Source organism: Mandrillus leucophaeus, unplaced genomic scaffold (assembly GCF_000951045.1).
Source record: "Mandrillus leucophaeus isolate KB7577 unplaced genomic scaffold, Mleu.le_1.0 Scaffold19, whole genome shotgun sequence".
NCBI lineage: Eukaryota > Metazoa > Chordata > Mammalia > Primates > Cercopithecidae > Mandrillus > Mandrillus leucophaeus.
Window position 1 is genome coordinate 5909366 of NW_012101920.1, and position 14872 is coordinate 5924237.

At 44.3% G+C, this 14872-nt stretch overlaps 1 protein-coding gene across 3 annotated transcripts in view; it reads left to right on the forward strand.

Annotated features, from left to right (window-relative positions):
• Nucleotides 1–4602, forward strand: part of CASS4 (Cas scaffolding protein family member 4) — a 49641-nt gene extending 45039 nt beyond the window's left edge. For all 3 annotated transcript variants that reach the window (XM_011978140.1, XM_011978142.1, XM_011978141.1), the window contains one exon: nt 3580–4602. In XM_011978140.1, coding sequence (XP_011833530.1) covers nt 3580–3987 — 408 coding nt within the window. In that variant the 3' untranslated portion in view covers nt 3988–4602. The remainder of the gene's footprint in view (nt 1–3579) is intronic.
• Nucleotides 4603–14872: the final 10270 nt, after the last annotated feature.

Genomic DNA, 14872 nt, shown 5'->3' on the forward strand with positions numbered 1-14872 from the left:
ACTCACTCTCTAAAGCTTCTGATTCATATGCTTTATTGCTAGATTCGTCTCATCATGCTATGGAAAGCTCAACATTACAGCCATGACCCACATGGGCGAGAGTTAGTTTTTGTGATTCTTTGTCCTTTATTTTAGCAAGAGAGTCCTGGAGATCAGTGAGTCTAATGAACGAACCCCAGGGAATGGAAGTGAAGCATTAACCATTAATGAAATGACTCTAGGCGCTCTGCGAGGTTGTTGTGGGTGGTACTGACCGGGCTAAACAGGACTGACTCAACTGCTCTTTGACATTCTGATTTAATGTTTCTGATTACAACAGCAAATCTTGATTTGGGGCTTATATATCTTCAACACCTCTTTTACACTTGATGTTCTTCCTTTAAAAAAAAAAAAAGTCAAAGATGTTATCATTGTGCTTATTTTTATTGGTTTCCTTCTATTTGTGGTAAATGACAGTAGTTTTCCATTTACCATTTTTCACGGTTTCCTTTAAATTAATGTAAGTAAAAGCAATGGGTCCATTTAAAGAAAAGGAATGAAGCCAGTAGAAGTTAAGAGGAAAATGGAAAGAGTATAACTTGTAAAGGTTGTAAAGGCTGTCCCTGAATAACTGAAGCTTGGGAAACTTACTTAGGTTATAGGGCAGATGGGGTAGAGGGTGGAAGAAAAGGATATCCAATGACTAGGATAAGGTCACATACCTTCTCAGAGGCAACCTAGGACAAGAATTCAGGCCTCCTGATGCTCAGGTCACCAAACCCCAAACACTAGTCTTTGGGCCTGTCATATTGCTAACAGTCATGCTATTTTGTCCAACATTAAGTACACCTTAGATTAGTGGTTCTCAAATTTGAGTGTATCACAATCACCTATGAGGTTTGTTAAAACTCACATGGCTGGCCGGGCGCGGTGGCTCGTGCCTATAATCCCACCACTTTGGGAGGCTGAGGTGGGTGGATCACCTGAGGTGAGGAGTTCGAGATCAGCCTGGCCAACATGGTAAAACCCCGTATCTAAAAACACAAAAAATTAGCTAGGTGTGGTGGCGGGCACCTGTAATCCCAGCTACTCAGGAGGCTGAGGCAGGAGAATTGCTTGAACCAGGAAAGCGGAGGTTGCAGTGAGCTGAGATCGTGCCACTGCACTCCAACCTGGGCAACGAGAACAAGACTCTGTCTCAAGAAAACAAATAAACAAAAAAAACCTGCATGGCTGGGCCCCACTCTCAGAATTTTTGATCTAGTAGGTCTGGGGTGGAGCATAGTAATGCACATTTTCTAGCAAGTTTGCAGGTGATGTTGATGCTTCTGGTCCAAGGACCTCACTTAGAAAGCCCCCGCTTTAGAGTGACAGCACTTCTCAGTGGAGGTCCATGGCACCGTTGGCCACTGGGTGGACAGTTCTCCGTTGCGTGGGATGAACTATTCAGCATCCCAGAATCCTGCCCGCTCACTGCCTATAGAAGTCCCTAGTCAATGCACTAATCAAAACTATCTCTACACATTTCCAGCACCCCAAGTTAAGAATCATAGTACATTTTTCACCTCCCTACAGTTAATATTTTCACTTACGATGCTCATAATCTGATGTCTACCTCATTACTTCTCATTATTTCTTCTTCTTTTTTTTTTTTTTTTTTTGAGACAGGGTTTTGCTCTATTGCTGAGGCTGTAGTGCAGTGGTGAGATCATGGCTCACTGCAGCCTCCACCACCCAGGTTCAATCTCCTGCCTCAACCTCAGTAGCTGGGACTACAGGTGCGCACCACCATGCCTGGCTGATTTTTGTGTTTTTAGTAGAGACGAGAGTCATCATGTTGGCAAGGCTCATCTCGAACTCCTGACCTCAAGTAACCCTCCTGCCTCAGCCTCCCAAAGTGCTGGAATTACAGGTGTGAGTCACCGTGCCCAGCTACCTTCCTTTTTTTTTTTTTTTTTTTTTGAGACAGGGTTTTGCTCTATTGCTGAGGCTGTAGTGCAGTGGTGAGATCATGGCTCACTGCAGCCTCCACCACCCAGGTTCAATCGATTCTCACACCTCAGCCTCCCAAGTAGCTGAGACCACAGGCCCACACCGCCATACCCAGCTAATTTTTGTTTTGTTTTGTTTTGTTTTTGGTAGAGACAGAGTTTCATATGTCGCCAAGGCTAGTCTCGAACTCCTAGGGTTAAGCGATCCTCCTGCCTCGGCCTCCCAAAGGGCTAGGATTTCAGGCGTGGGTCACTGCACTCAACCTGCTTCATTCTTACACTCCCTGCTTCCAAGAGTTCATCTGAACTGACATCTCAATCTTGCCTTCACTTTCTATGACAAAGACAATCATTGTTTTCATTTTCCAAATATGCAATTCTAATAATGAACGTGCTTCTTTGAAGTATGCTTTCCTCCTCCTTGTCTAACTTCCCCTCCAACCCTACCGGCCCCTGGAGACATAACCCCCTCCTGAAAAAAATCAGTTTTATGCCATATCTGTCTAAATGCTTCCGGCCTGTGAATTTTGAGATAATAGGTAAATGCAAGAGTGTGAAATTTAATGGAAAGAAAGCGAGTTTCAGACCCAGAGCTCCAGATCTCTGATGTGCTAATGGAATGGCCAGAGGCAGCCTTTTCTTGCTTCACCTTTCAATTGTTACCTGGAGTTGTGGCCACTAAGTTAGGTACTGAAAATCTCTGAGAGTATATAGGATTTGGGAGACGTTAGTTCCATTTTCCACAAAATAAAATTCATGAATGTAAAATGTTGATGAAACCTTATTAGCAAATATGATAAATGTTTTAATAACAAGGCAAAAAATAATAATAATATTAAGGCAGATAGGTCAGGGTTTTTGGTTTCTTCTGGAAATGTTGGGGGTTCTGGTATACCTCTGATACTGAAATCAGAGAGGATTTTTGGATTTTTAAATGTTTTTAAATCTGTTCTTTGAGAACATTTTAAAACTCACCAACAAGTTTTCCTGCATTTTTAAAAGTTAAAAATTTAGCTGGGCACAGTGGTTCACACCTGTAATCCCAGCACTTTAGGAGGCTGAGGTGGGCGGATCATTTGAGATCAGGAGTTCAAAACCAGTCTGGTCAACATGGTGAAACCCTGTCTCTACTAAAAATACAAAAATTAGCCGGGCATGGTGGCAGGTGCCTGTAAACCCAGCTACTCAGGAGGCTGAGGCAGGAGAATTGCTTGAACCCAGAAGGCAGAGGTTGCAGTGAGCCGAGATCATACCACTGCACTCCAGCCTGGAAGACAAAGCAAGACTCTGTCTCAAAAAAAAAAAAAAAGAAAAGTTATGGTTATTGCCAATGTGTTTCTTAAAATGGGTTTCTTATGGTTGGTTTATTGAGATGATCGAATAAAATTATATGTATGTATTACAATATAAGATTGTATATATTATATGTTACAGTGCTTTGAAAACATTAATTTGTTAGATAACTGTTGCAGTATTGGGCTTCCCAAACCAAACCATGCTTTCTTTAAAAAAATAAAAGGTCTTGCAAATCTAGCCAAAACAGGAAAGGACACACAGCCACAGCCCATTGATTGAGTCTCCTATCTATATTCTTCCTTCCCTTCTTTAGAATCCTGGCCCTCTTACACCCCAGCCTTCGAGTCAACAGACTCCTGAGAGGAAACACCACCTCTCTGAACACTGCCGGCTCTACTTTGGGGCGCTCTTCAAAGCCATCAGCACATTTCATGGCAGCCTCAGCAGCAGCCAGCCTGCGGAGATCATCACTCAGAGCAAGCTGGTCATCACGGTGGGCCAGAAGCTGGTGGACACACTGTGCACGGAGACCCAGGAGAGGGACGTGCGCAACGAGATCCTCCGCGGCAGCAGTCACCTCTGCAGCCTGCTGAAGGACGTAGCGCTGGCCACTAAGAATGCCGTGCTCACCTACCCCAGCCCTGCCGCGCTGGGGCACCTCCAGGCGGAGGCTGAGAAGCTGGAGCGACACACGCGGCAGTTCAGAGGGACATTGGGATGAGGACTCTCTACCTCCCTTCCTCCTCTGCTCACCTCTCAGCTTCACACCCACAACTTGTGCAACTCTGTCCTATGGGAAAAGCCAGCCGGGGTATACACCGATCAGCTGAAACAGACCTGGTACCCAAAGACCCAAAGCTGGTAGTACCAAGTGGCTAAGCAACCCCGGGGCATTGACTTACCCCACAGGGGGTCAGGAAAGAGAGACAGATATGAGGTAAAGACCTTGTGAACTTTAGCATATATGGAGTATGCAGTATCAGCTTGAAGTGACTTCGTAGAAATAATATTTTATGTTGATTAATTAAATGTGTGCATGTTTTGTTTGTTTGTTTTTTGAGACACAGTCTCACTCTGTCACACAGGCCGGAGGGCAGTGGCGCCATCTCAGCTCACTGCAACGTCTGCCTACCGAGTTGAAGCATTTCTCCTGCCTCAGCCTCCAGAGTAGCTGGGACTACAGGCATGCACCACCATGCCCAGCTAATCTTTGTATTTGTTTTTTTTTTTAATGAAAAGTCTCACATATTTATTACTGAACCCAGCCAACCAATGCATTCATAACAGATTCAGAGAGAAAAAATATATTCCCAATAAAACATGTACAACTCTCCAGAGAGTGGTGACATTTTCACCTTGATGTGGTAACATGATTGTGACCTTCAGACAGCATAGATGTGTGTGCCGTCTCATGTGCAATTCCTTATAGGCCCAGCTTGGTTCTTCTCCAATGTCTCCTTTTGGAGTTGTACTTGATTTTATTACCAGTTTTCATCCAAATCCACTGGGGAGTGGGGCGATTTTGTGTTCGCTTCTTGGTCAGGAATCACAATCCAGAAAGTCTTATGAGAAGACATGGCAAGAAGCGGAGTCAAGCACACACCACAATGGCAGAGAAAGGAAGAGCTAATTTTTGTATTTTTAGTAGAGATGGGTTTCCACCATGTTAACCAGGCTGGTCTGGTTCTCCTGACCTCAGGCCATCCCCCGCCTTGGCCTCCCAAAGTGCTGGGATTACAGGCGTGAGCCACCATTCCCGGCATGTATGTGTTTTAAATTCACTCATTTAACATTTATTTATTGAATGCCTACTACATGCCAAGTTCTAGGTGCTGGAGACATAATAGTGTATCAGAGACCTTGCCCTCTTGGAACCTACAATCTAGTAGGGGAGTCAGACAGTAAAGTGATGAAGAAATACATACACAGTATAGCAGGTGCCAGGAAAAATGTAAGTTGGCGAGGCACAAGAGAAATTGTTTTGAAATGGTTAATTTTTATTGCGTTCATTAGAAAATAGAGTAAGTTTTTTTGTTGTTTTGAATTGAATTAGTTCTGTGAGATTGGTACAAATTATGTATGTGTCTTGCACCCATATATATTTTTGCTATGTTACTTTAACCTAAAGATAGATGTTATATTTACAACATAACATGATCTGTTGGGTTCTCTATTAATTTATTTCATTCATCACAGATTCTGGGTTGATAAATTCTGCTCAGTTTGAAAAATTTTATATTTTGTCTCAAATCTGTTACAATGTATATTGGTTGGTGCAAAAGTAATTGCAGCTTTTGCCATGGAAAGTAATGGCAAAAACCACAATTGCCTTTGCATCATCCTAATAATATTAAATACAATCATGACTTTAAACATCATTTGCAGCATTCTTTTTTTTGGAAAAGTCTCTGTCACCCAAGTGAAGCCTCCAATGTTTACTTTTGTCATTCCAGTGCTTCTCCCTGAAGTCTGCAGGGAGATGGGGTAGAGGCCATGCTGTTAGGCACCGGATTGGTACTAGAAAACAAAGCTATCACCTGTGGTGGTGCAGACAGGAAGGCGTGGTGTGGACAGGATGCTCATCATTGGGTACAGATATGAAAGTGGCGCGGACATCCCCTCAACTCAAACCACCTCCTCTTCCTTTCCTTGTAGCTGAGTCCTCAGCTCACGTTGCCATGGTTACATCATCACTTCATTTTAAGTGAAGGTCTGGGTCTCCCAGGCGCACAAACACCTCTACAGCTTGGAAGAACATCTCCAGGCTGTAAGTCACCTGAAATGATACCAAGTCCTACTGCTATCTGCTACTCTTTCCTTGGTAGGCGCTTGTAAAATGTTGACTGCTGGAGACTGTCAACATTTTCAATATTTGTTCAATATTTTCAGTGTTCAATATTGTTCAATATTTTCAATATGTCAACACTGTCAACATTCTCAATATTTTTATTGAGTTAGTCTCAGGGTCCTTAAAAGAAGGATCCCTTCTTTGTGAGGCTTAGTTCTCTACAATTGGACAGAGGCCCTCCAGGGGGCCTATTCTTTGAACAGCCATGATCTGCATCAGTTAGGACTCCTCTTACAAGGGATAGAAAATCATATCCAATCTGTCTTAAGCAGTAAAGGAAATTTATTAACTCATAGATCTTAAAATCATCCAGGGGCAAACTAGCCGCACGGCTGGCTGGTTTCAGGGGCTCCAACAGTGTCATCCAGGACCAGTTTCTCGGCCCCACTTGCTCTGGGTTAACCCCCATGATTGCAAGGTGGTTTTTCCAGGTTACACTCTTCTTGCTTCTTGGCCAGAGGAGAAGAAAAGACCTTCATTAGGCTTGGATTGGCTTAGATCAGGTGCCTGCTCCCGAAAGCTCCATGGTAAGCAGGGCATGGAACACCGAGGTTCATTTAGATCTGGAATTCCCACCCACCCCACACACACTCTCCCATATGTCCTGAGAGGTAACGGGATTGGTCTTTCAAGCATTGTGATGGGCCTGAGATTTCATCTCTGAAATTAACAAGTTAGCCTGTCACCATTTCGTGGATGCAGGCAGAAGACATGAGATTCTGGGATCAGAGACTCTGTCAGTGGTCCCCAAGACCACCTCCAGGTCCAATGAGTCCCTAGGAAAATTCACAGGACTCAGAATAGAGTCATACTCACAGCTGTGACTTACTATATTGAACAGATGCAAAGTAAGATCAGCAAGGGGAAGAGGTACCTGGGGTGAAATCTAGGGGAGACCAGGCACAAGCTTCCGAGAGTTTTCCCCCAGTGGAGTCACACAGGACACGCTTAATCCGCCCCAGCAACACTTGTGCCAACATGTGTGAAATGTTGTCAACCAAGAAAGCTCATGAGAGCCTCAGCAGCCAGGGTTTTCCTGGGGGCTGATCAGGTGGGAAGCCTCTGTCTGGCATGTACCAAATTTCCAGACTCCCAGAAGGAAAGCAGGTGTTCAGTGTGAATCACGTTTGTACCAACAGTTTAGGCACAATGAGCCGTTCTTATAAATTCTGGCAATGGTGGGAACCCTCCCAAAATCCAAGTTTCCATGCCCCAACCGAAGGTCAACCTCGCGGGCAGGCCTTCATAAGGATATTTGTCAGGCCTGCAGTGTTCGTTCTTTTGTGCATGGAGACAAAGGACTCTTTCTCCTGGCATCGCAAGCAACGTTGCTTCACCTTCACATCATTTCCCATGTCCCCCAAGTCCCAGGAGGGGATGCAGTGGCAGGCTCAGGTGGATGCTGATCACATAGGTTTGTGTCAAAGCCAAGGAACCTTAGCATAGGAATCCCCAAGTTTTTACAAAGGGCTCTGAGCAAATCTGACCAGGCTTGGCCTCGGAGGGAGACATCACCTTTATACAGATTTATATATGTAATATATGTTATAGCTATGCAATACAGATGTTAGATATGTAATATAGATGTTCTATATGTGAGATATATAATATATAATATGTATTTTATATATATACACACACACATATTTAGACAGAGTCTTGCTCTGTCACCCAGGCTGGAATACAGTGGTGCGAACACAGCTCACTGCAGCCTCAAACTCCTGGGCTCAAGCGATTCTCTTGCCTCAGCCTGCAAAACTGCTGAGATTACAGATGTGAGCCATCGTGCCTCGCCTTCATTTTTAATATATTGCATAACAAACGAACCTGACCTCTGCTCTGGAAGGAGACATTATCTCTATCTTCCAAGGCTGTCGGAAGATGGTTAGACAACATCCTTTAAAAGACAGTTCACAACAAAATGCCAGTGGTGCCTCTGCTCTGAATATGTGCAGAAAGGCAAGAGACCTATGGAGAACTGTGTCCTGACAGGATCCCCTAACAAAAGTCAGGAATATTGTTGGAAGAAGGAAGGATTAGGCCAGGCTTGGTGGCTCATGCCTGAAATCCCAGCACTTCGGGAGGCTAAGGCAGGAGGGTTGCATGAGCCCTGGAGTTTGAGAGCAGCCTGGGGAACAAAGCAAGATGCTGTCTCTACAAAAAAAATACAAAAAAATTAGCTGAACCTGATAGTACACACCTGTAGTCTCAGCTACTCGGGAGGCTACAGTGGGAGGATCTCTTGAGCTCAGGAATTCGAGGCTGCAGTGAGCCATGATTACACCACTACACTCCAATCTGGACGACAGAGTACAACTTCATTTCAAAAAACAGAAAATTAAAAAGAGGAGCGATCATTGTGAGGAGGCAAACAATAAATTTTTATTGCAGTGGATAAAATTATGTTTTATGCTTAACAACAGTGGCAGATATTTATTAAATTATTACTACATTGCTACTAAAGCACTGTTCTAATGCTTTATATTCCTTAACTTAGTCGTTCATAAGTGAGTCTTTCACCGTGTTCTAATACGTAACGAAAAGTCCTTTTTTTTTTCTGAGATGAATCCAAATTGAAGACCTTTGTCAACAAAATACAAAACGCTTGGGTGTAAAATATTGAAAAATGCTGCCGTGAGCTAAATGTGTTTCCTTCCTTTTTTTGAAACAGTGATTCCAGGGTGAATTTCCACTCATTAATAAGATGATAACCTCTGAAAAAAAAACTTTCAAATAAAATTAAACACAATTTTTTAGCTTTTGGTAACTTTTTGCTGAGTATTTTTGCTTAATGCCCAGAATTCTGTATGGTTTCCTCCCAAGGAAGGAAGAGGAAATGGTGGGTGGTGTGGTGGTAGCAACTCGACCTCAACTAAGTCAAATTTCATCAGGAGGCTGGAAGTGGTGAAGAGCCCATGTTAGAGATCTTCCAGTTTGACAAGTGGTGGGGAGTTGTGTTTGTGGTTTCGTGGCAACTATGTTTTTTATAAACATCTTTTTAAAAATGTTATATTTTCCCTATGGATGCACCCCAGTCCTCTGAAAGTTGCCCATTTGTGTGTGCACTTATAAGGAGGTGAATCAAAGCTACTTGCTAATACCCTTTTCCTTTCATTCATTCATTTCTCAAATAGTCATTGAGCAGCTCCTACTTGTTCAGGCCTTTGCTGATGACTAGAGATGCTGCAGGAAACACAACAAAGGCTCTGGAGCATGGCGCTTTCTTTCCAGTCGAGGAAGATTTAAAAAACCAGGTAGGAGGTGGAAAGGAGCTCTTCTGGAATGCAAAATGTAAGGCAGTGCCCCAAACACTGTGTATCAAGATAAATAATATTTTGATGCAATTATTTTTAAGAAATAAAAATCAATGCAAAAAACTCCATGGTGAATAAGATGTCCAAATTTATATTTATAACATGATATTTGTGTGACAAATGCAAAGAAGAAAATAAAGCAAGATGGAGGTAGTGTGATGACAGAGCAGTGCTATTTTGGATGGAGAGGTCAGGGAAGATGGCTCCAAGGAGGGGTCCCAGGAGCAGAGGGCTGGATCCCTTGAGGGCGCCAGCTGGGAACACATGAAGAGAAAGCGCGTCCCTGGAGAAGGATCAGCAAGACATGTGCACAGAGGTAGGAGAGGAGGGTGGCCAGTGTGGCTGGAACCTAGTAAGGAAAGGAACAGTGGCCCACATTAGCTGGGAGCGGTGGCCAGGGGCCAGTTCATTCAAAGTTTTGTATATTGCCAGAATATTTTGAATATCTCCCTAAAACTGCCAATTAAAAGTAATTTTTATCTTGAATTATCTCAGGACTTGCCTCAGTTTTCTACTTTGTTTTAATCGTCTTTGGGACTCCTTCCTGTGTATGACCTTAAAGGATGGTTGTAAAGTTCTTCAAACATTTTTCACATCTACTGTCTTAGTCCATTTTGTGCTGCATTAACAGAATAAGAACAGATTTATTTCTTGCAGTTCTGGAGGCTGGGAACTCCAAGGTCAAGGGGCCTGCATCTGGCAAGGGCTTTTGTGCTGCATAGTCCCATGGTGGAAGGTGGAAGGACAAGAGAGCAAGAGAGGGTCGAACTCAATGTTATAACAAGTCCACTGTCTCATCACTAACCCACTCCCAAGATAACAACATGAATCCAGTCATGAGAGCAGAGCCCTCGGGACCTAATCACCTCTTATCAGGCCCCAGCTCCCAACGCTGTTGCACTGGGATTAAATTTCCAACACATGAAATTTGGGGGACACATTCAAAGCATAGCATATAGTTTGAAAAATGTTTAATGCCAACTCTTAAAATGAGTTATTCTAAGTGCGGCTATGGAAGAGCACATGAGCAGAGCTATCAGGAAATCAAACTTGCCATGGCTCAGAAGTCTGAAACGGGCCAGGCGCAGTGGCTCATGCCTGTAATCCCAGCACTTTGGGAGGCCGAGGCGGGTGGATCATGAGGTCAGGAGTTCAAGACCAGCCTGGCCAACATGGTGAAACCCCGACTCTACTAAAAATACAAAAAATTGCCTGGGCGTGGTGGTGCACGCCTGTAATCCCAGCACTTTGCGAGGCTAAGGCAGGCAGATCACGAGGTCAGGAGTTCTAGACCAGCCTGACCAATGTGGTGAAACCCCGTCTTTATTAAAAACACAAAAAATTCGCCAGGCATGATGGCACATGCCTGTAATTGCAGCTACTCAAGAGGCTGAGGCAGGACAATCGCTTGAACATGGGAGGTGGAGGTTGCAGTGAGCTGAGATTGCACCACTGCAGTCTAGCATACGCAACAGAGCGAGACTCCATCTCAAAAACAACAACAACAAGAAACAAAAAAAAAGAAGTCTGAAATGTTTGAGACCTACTATAAGGACTTACTGTAACAGCATTTAAAATACTGGTTCTTAGCCTGAGATTCAGAAGGCTGTGAGTAAAATACAAACATGTATACGCTATGTGAAATGTCATATGTGCTAATCAATACTTTTCTGGAGACTTAGTACGAAGTTTTCATCAAATTCTCAAACAGGTCCAATGACTCCCAAAAGGTTAAGAAATACTGGTTTTGCTAAAGAGTAATGATTCTCTTTTTTATCATTTCATTCCTCTGCTTCCCTGAAAATCCATGGCTTGACGAGGACAAAGTTGTCTCCAAAGATGCTTGTAAGGGAATAACCTTTATTAGTTCATTCAACAAGGCACTGGAAGAAGCAGCAGACAATGATGACATCTGCTTCCCAGCGGAGCTGGAAGAATAAATGGCTTAAGTCCAGTAAAGTGCTGAACACAGCACCTGACATGGCAGCCAGCTCTCAACACATATCTGCTACCAATGATCATAAACCTCACAAAAGTTCTAGCTGTGTATAGTCTGAGGCACAGAGTAGCCTAGAGACCAATATTCTAAAAGAGGAAACCAATGGGGAAGAGAAAAATTCCAGCTGCCTGAGCTAGAACACCAGCACAGCCTGTACTGCTGGGTTTTATCAGCAGCATTTGGAGAAGCAGTTAAGTCAGATGGGCCTCATGGGAGACAGCCCCTCATCTTCTACTCCTTCTACTCACCAGCTGTGGGACCCTGAACGAAGACAACTTGGGGTTTTCATTTGTAAAATAGGAGGCATTATACCCTCTAACTTCTAACGTTGTTGTGAGTCCAAAGTGAAAGAATGCCTACAAATCTCTCAGTGCATGCACGGTCATGTCTTAGAGCCGCTATTTTTTATTTTTCTTCCCCAAATGAGAAAAGAACACTGGTTTGAGCCTTTCTAAACTGGCTGGTGTTTCTGCTGTTCTGTATCTGACCTTCTGTCCTTTGCTGTGAGAAAGAACTAATCCCAGCACTCATTCCCTGGTCTCTCACTAGCCACGTGACCTTGAAGGAGTCATTTAATCTTTCCACGCTTCTGCTTCCTCACTAGTAAATGGAATTCTAATAGTATTAACCAGTTTTAGTACCTGCCAAAACTAGGCTTTTGACCCCTTTCTCAATGAATCTGTACTTTCTTTTGGTTTACTGAGGAAATGTACTCATACATTGAGTGTGCCAAAGACTTCTAGGCACTGATGATACAATGTGGAATAAAATGAAGTCCTGGCTGGGCTTGGTGGCTCACGTCTGTAATCCTAGCACTTTGGGAGGCCAAGGCAGGTGGACCACCTGAGGTCAGGAGTTTGAGACCAGCCTGGCCATCATGGTGAAGCCCCGTCTCTACTAAAAATACAAAAATCAGCCAGGCATGGTAGTGGACAGCTGTAATCTCAGCAAGTGGGGAGGCTGAAGCAGGAGAATCACTTGATCCTGGGAGGTTGAGGTTGCAGTGAGCCGAGATCACATCACTGCACCCCAGTCTGGGCAACAGATCAAAACTCTGTCTCAAAAATAAAAAATAAAAAAATAAAATAAAAAATAAAAACGAAATCCCTACCCTCATAGAGCTTACAGTTATTGTGGTTAGCATAGAAATAAATCATAAATCAATCAGAGACCAACTAATTAAAGGGATTTTTTAAAATTCTCATTAATTACAGTAACAAGTACCCCAAGCTGACATATAGCCCTTTAAGTTTTCACATCCACACATTTTCTGGGCAACTCTTCCCAAGTAAAAAATATTTTCAGCATTTTAGTTTCACGTAGGTCAATAGGGTAACATCCAATCATAAAGATCTGCCTTCTTGGCAATGCAGAAAATTTCCCATCATATATATGTACAAATACATACACACACACATACATACATATATATTAATGACAGAGTAATGCTCTGTCGCCTAGGCTGGAGTGCGTGGCATGATCATAGCTCACTGCAACCTTGAATTCCTGGGCTCAGGCAATCCTTCCTCCCACCTCAGCCTCAGGAGCCACTAGGACTACAAAAGCTTACCACAACGCCTGGCTAATTTTTCTAACTTTTCTTTCAAGATGGGGTCTCACCATGTTTTCCAGGCTGACCTGGAACTCCTGGGCTCAAGTGCTCCTCCCGTCTCGGCCTCCCAAAGTGCTGGGATTATAGGCACTTTCCCATAATATTTATAATAATTAAAGGAACAAACAGATAGGCAAGCGCCTAAGAGCCGACAGACAATCATGGATTTTTAGCAAGGGATTTGTGTTCTTATAGATAAAATACAGCCTGTCTCTTGGAATGGGCATAACAACGTCACTGTATGTTTTATAAGAACTATTGTATCGTCTATTAATGATACTTGATTGTTAATAAAATTTTTTTAGCCTGGGCTTCAGGAAACTGTGAATGAAATACACACACGCACAAACTGTATGCAAAATTTCACACACATGCCATCTACAATATGCACGGCAACACCAGAAAGTTCCAGGCCTTAGGGAGGGTCTTACTTCCTAGAATCTGCTGTAACATCACTTCACAGGATTTGTTGTAAGTGCTTGAGTCACAGTTGGCGTTCAATAAAGATGCGTTCTCCTTTTAAACACAAAAATGTCCATTGATACGGCAGATTCCGTTCTTAGGCATCATTAATCGCAGAAACAAGAGGGCGGCCCTTTTTCCCAAGGCGCTCTCAGTCCAGGGATGTGCCCGCTCCGCAGCCACACAAGCTGTCGTGGGATAGGGTCAAAGAGGTCAAAGCGCGGTGGGTGCGCACGGGCCGCCCACGCCCTCGCTGCCCTCCCGGAGCGTGGGCGAGTAATTCCGATTGTGCAGCACAAACCCAGGGTCTCACGGGAAAGAGGAAACCCGCCCGCGCCCAGCCTCCAAGCGACGCTCTCCATGACAACCGGCACTTGGCAACGGCCCGGCCCCGCCCCGCCCCGCTACGTGGGGACTAGTGGCCTCCGCAGTCCGGCGGTCTCCATGGCAACCATGGGACGCGCTCCTCCGAGCTGGTCAAAGCTAAGCGGGTGGGATGGAAGCGGAGGCGGAGGCTGCAGGGAGATGGTGGGGGTGGGGACGCCACGGAGGACGGCAGGAGCCCCTCTTTTCTGCCTCTGGTGCCTCCTTTAGGCCTCGTCCCCAAAGCCAGCTTCCCTGAAAAGCTGTTTGTAGAAACCAAAAAATGAAAAATCCTAAGGACACGTAGGTTTCAGGAATGCTGGTTAAAGAATCGCAAGTCTGAGAGCTCATGATAGTGCCTTCCGAGTGGTGACCTCTCAGATGAGACGTTTGGGTTTTGTAGTCATAAAACGGCTTTCGTTTTGTTTGTTTTTTGTTTGTTTTTCTTTTTTTTTATGTGGTGGGGGAGCAGGGAGAGACGCAAGGAGGATAATCTTAGAAATGAAAATCCCAAATGTTCCACATTTTTGTAAAAATTGTCAACCCCCTGCCGGGGGCGGTGACTCACACCTGTAATCCCAGCACTTTGGGAGGCTAAGGCAGGAGGACCGCTTGAGCCCAGGAATTAGAGACCAGCCTGGCCAACATAGCGAGACTCCGATCTCTACAAAAAATTTAAAAATTAGCCGGATATGCCTGTAGTCCCAGCTACTCCGGAGGCTGAGACAGGAGAATGGCATGAACCTAGGAGGCGGAGCTTGCAGTGAGCCGAGATCGCGCCACTGCACTCCAGCCTAGGCGACGAGCAAGACTCCATCTCAAAAAGAAAAGAAAAAAAAAAATTAGCCGGATATGATGTTGTGCGCCTGTGGTCCGAGCTACTCGGGAGACTGAGGTGGGCCTGTCACTTGAGCCGGGGAGGTCAGGGCTGCAGGGAGCGGAGATCGCCCATCTGCAGGCCAGCCTGGGCAAAAGAGCGAGACTCCCTTTCAAAAAAAAAAAAAAAAA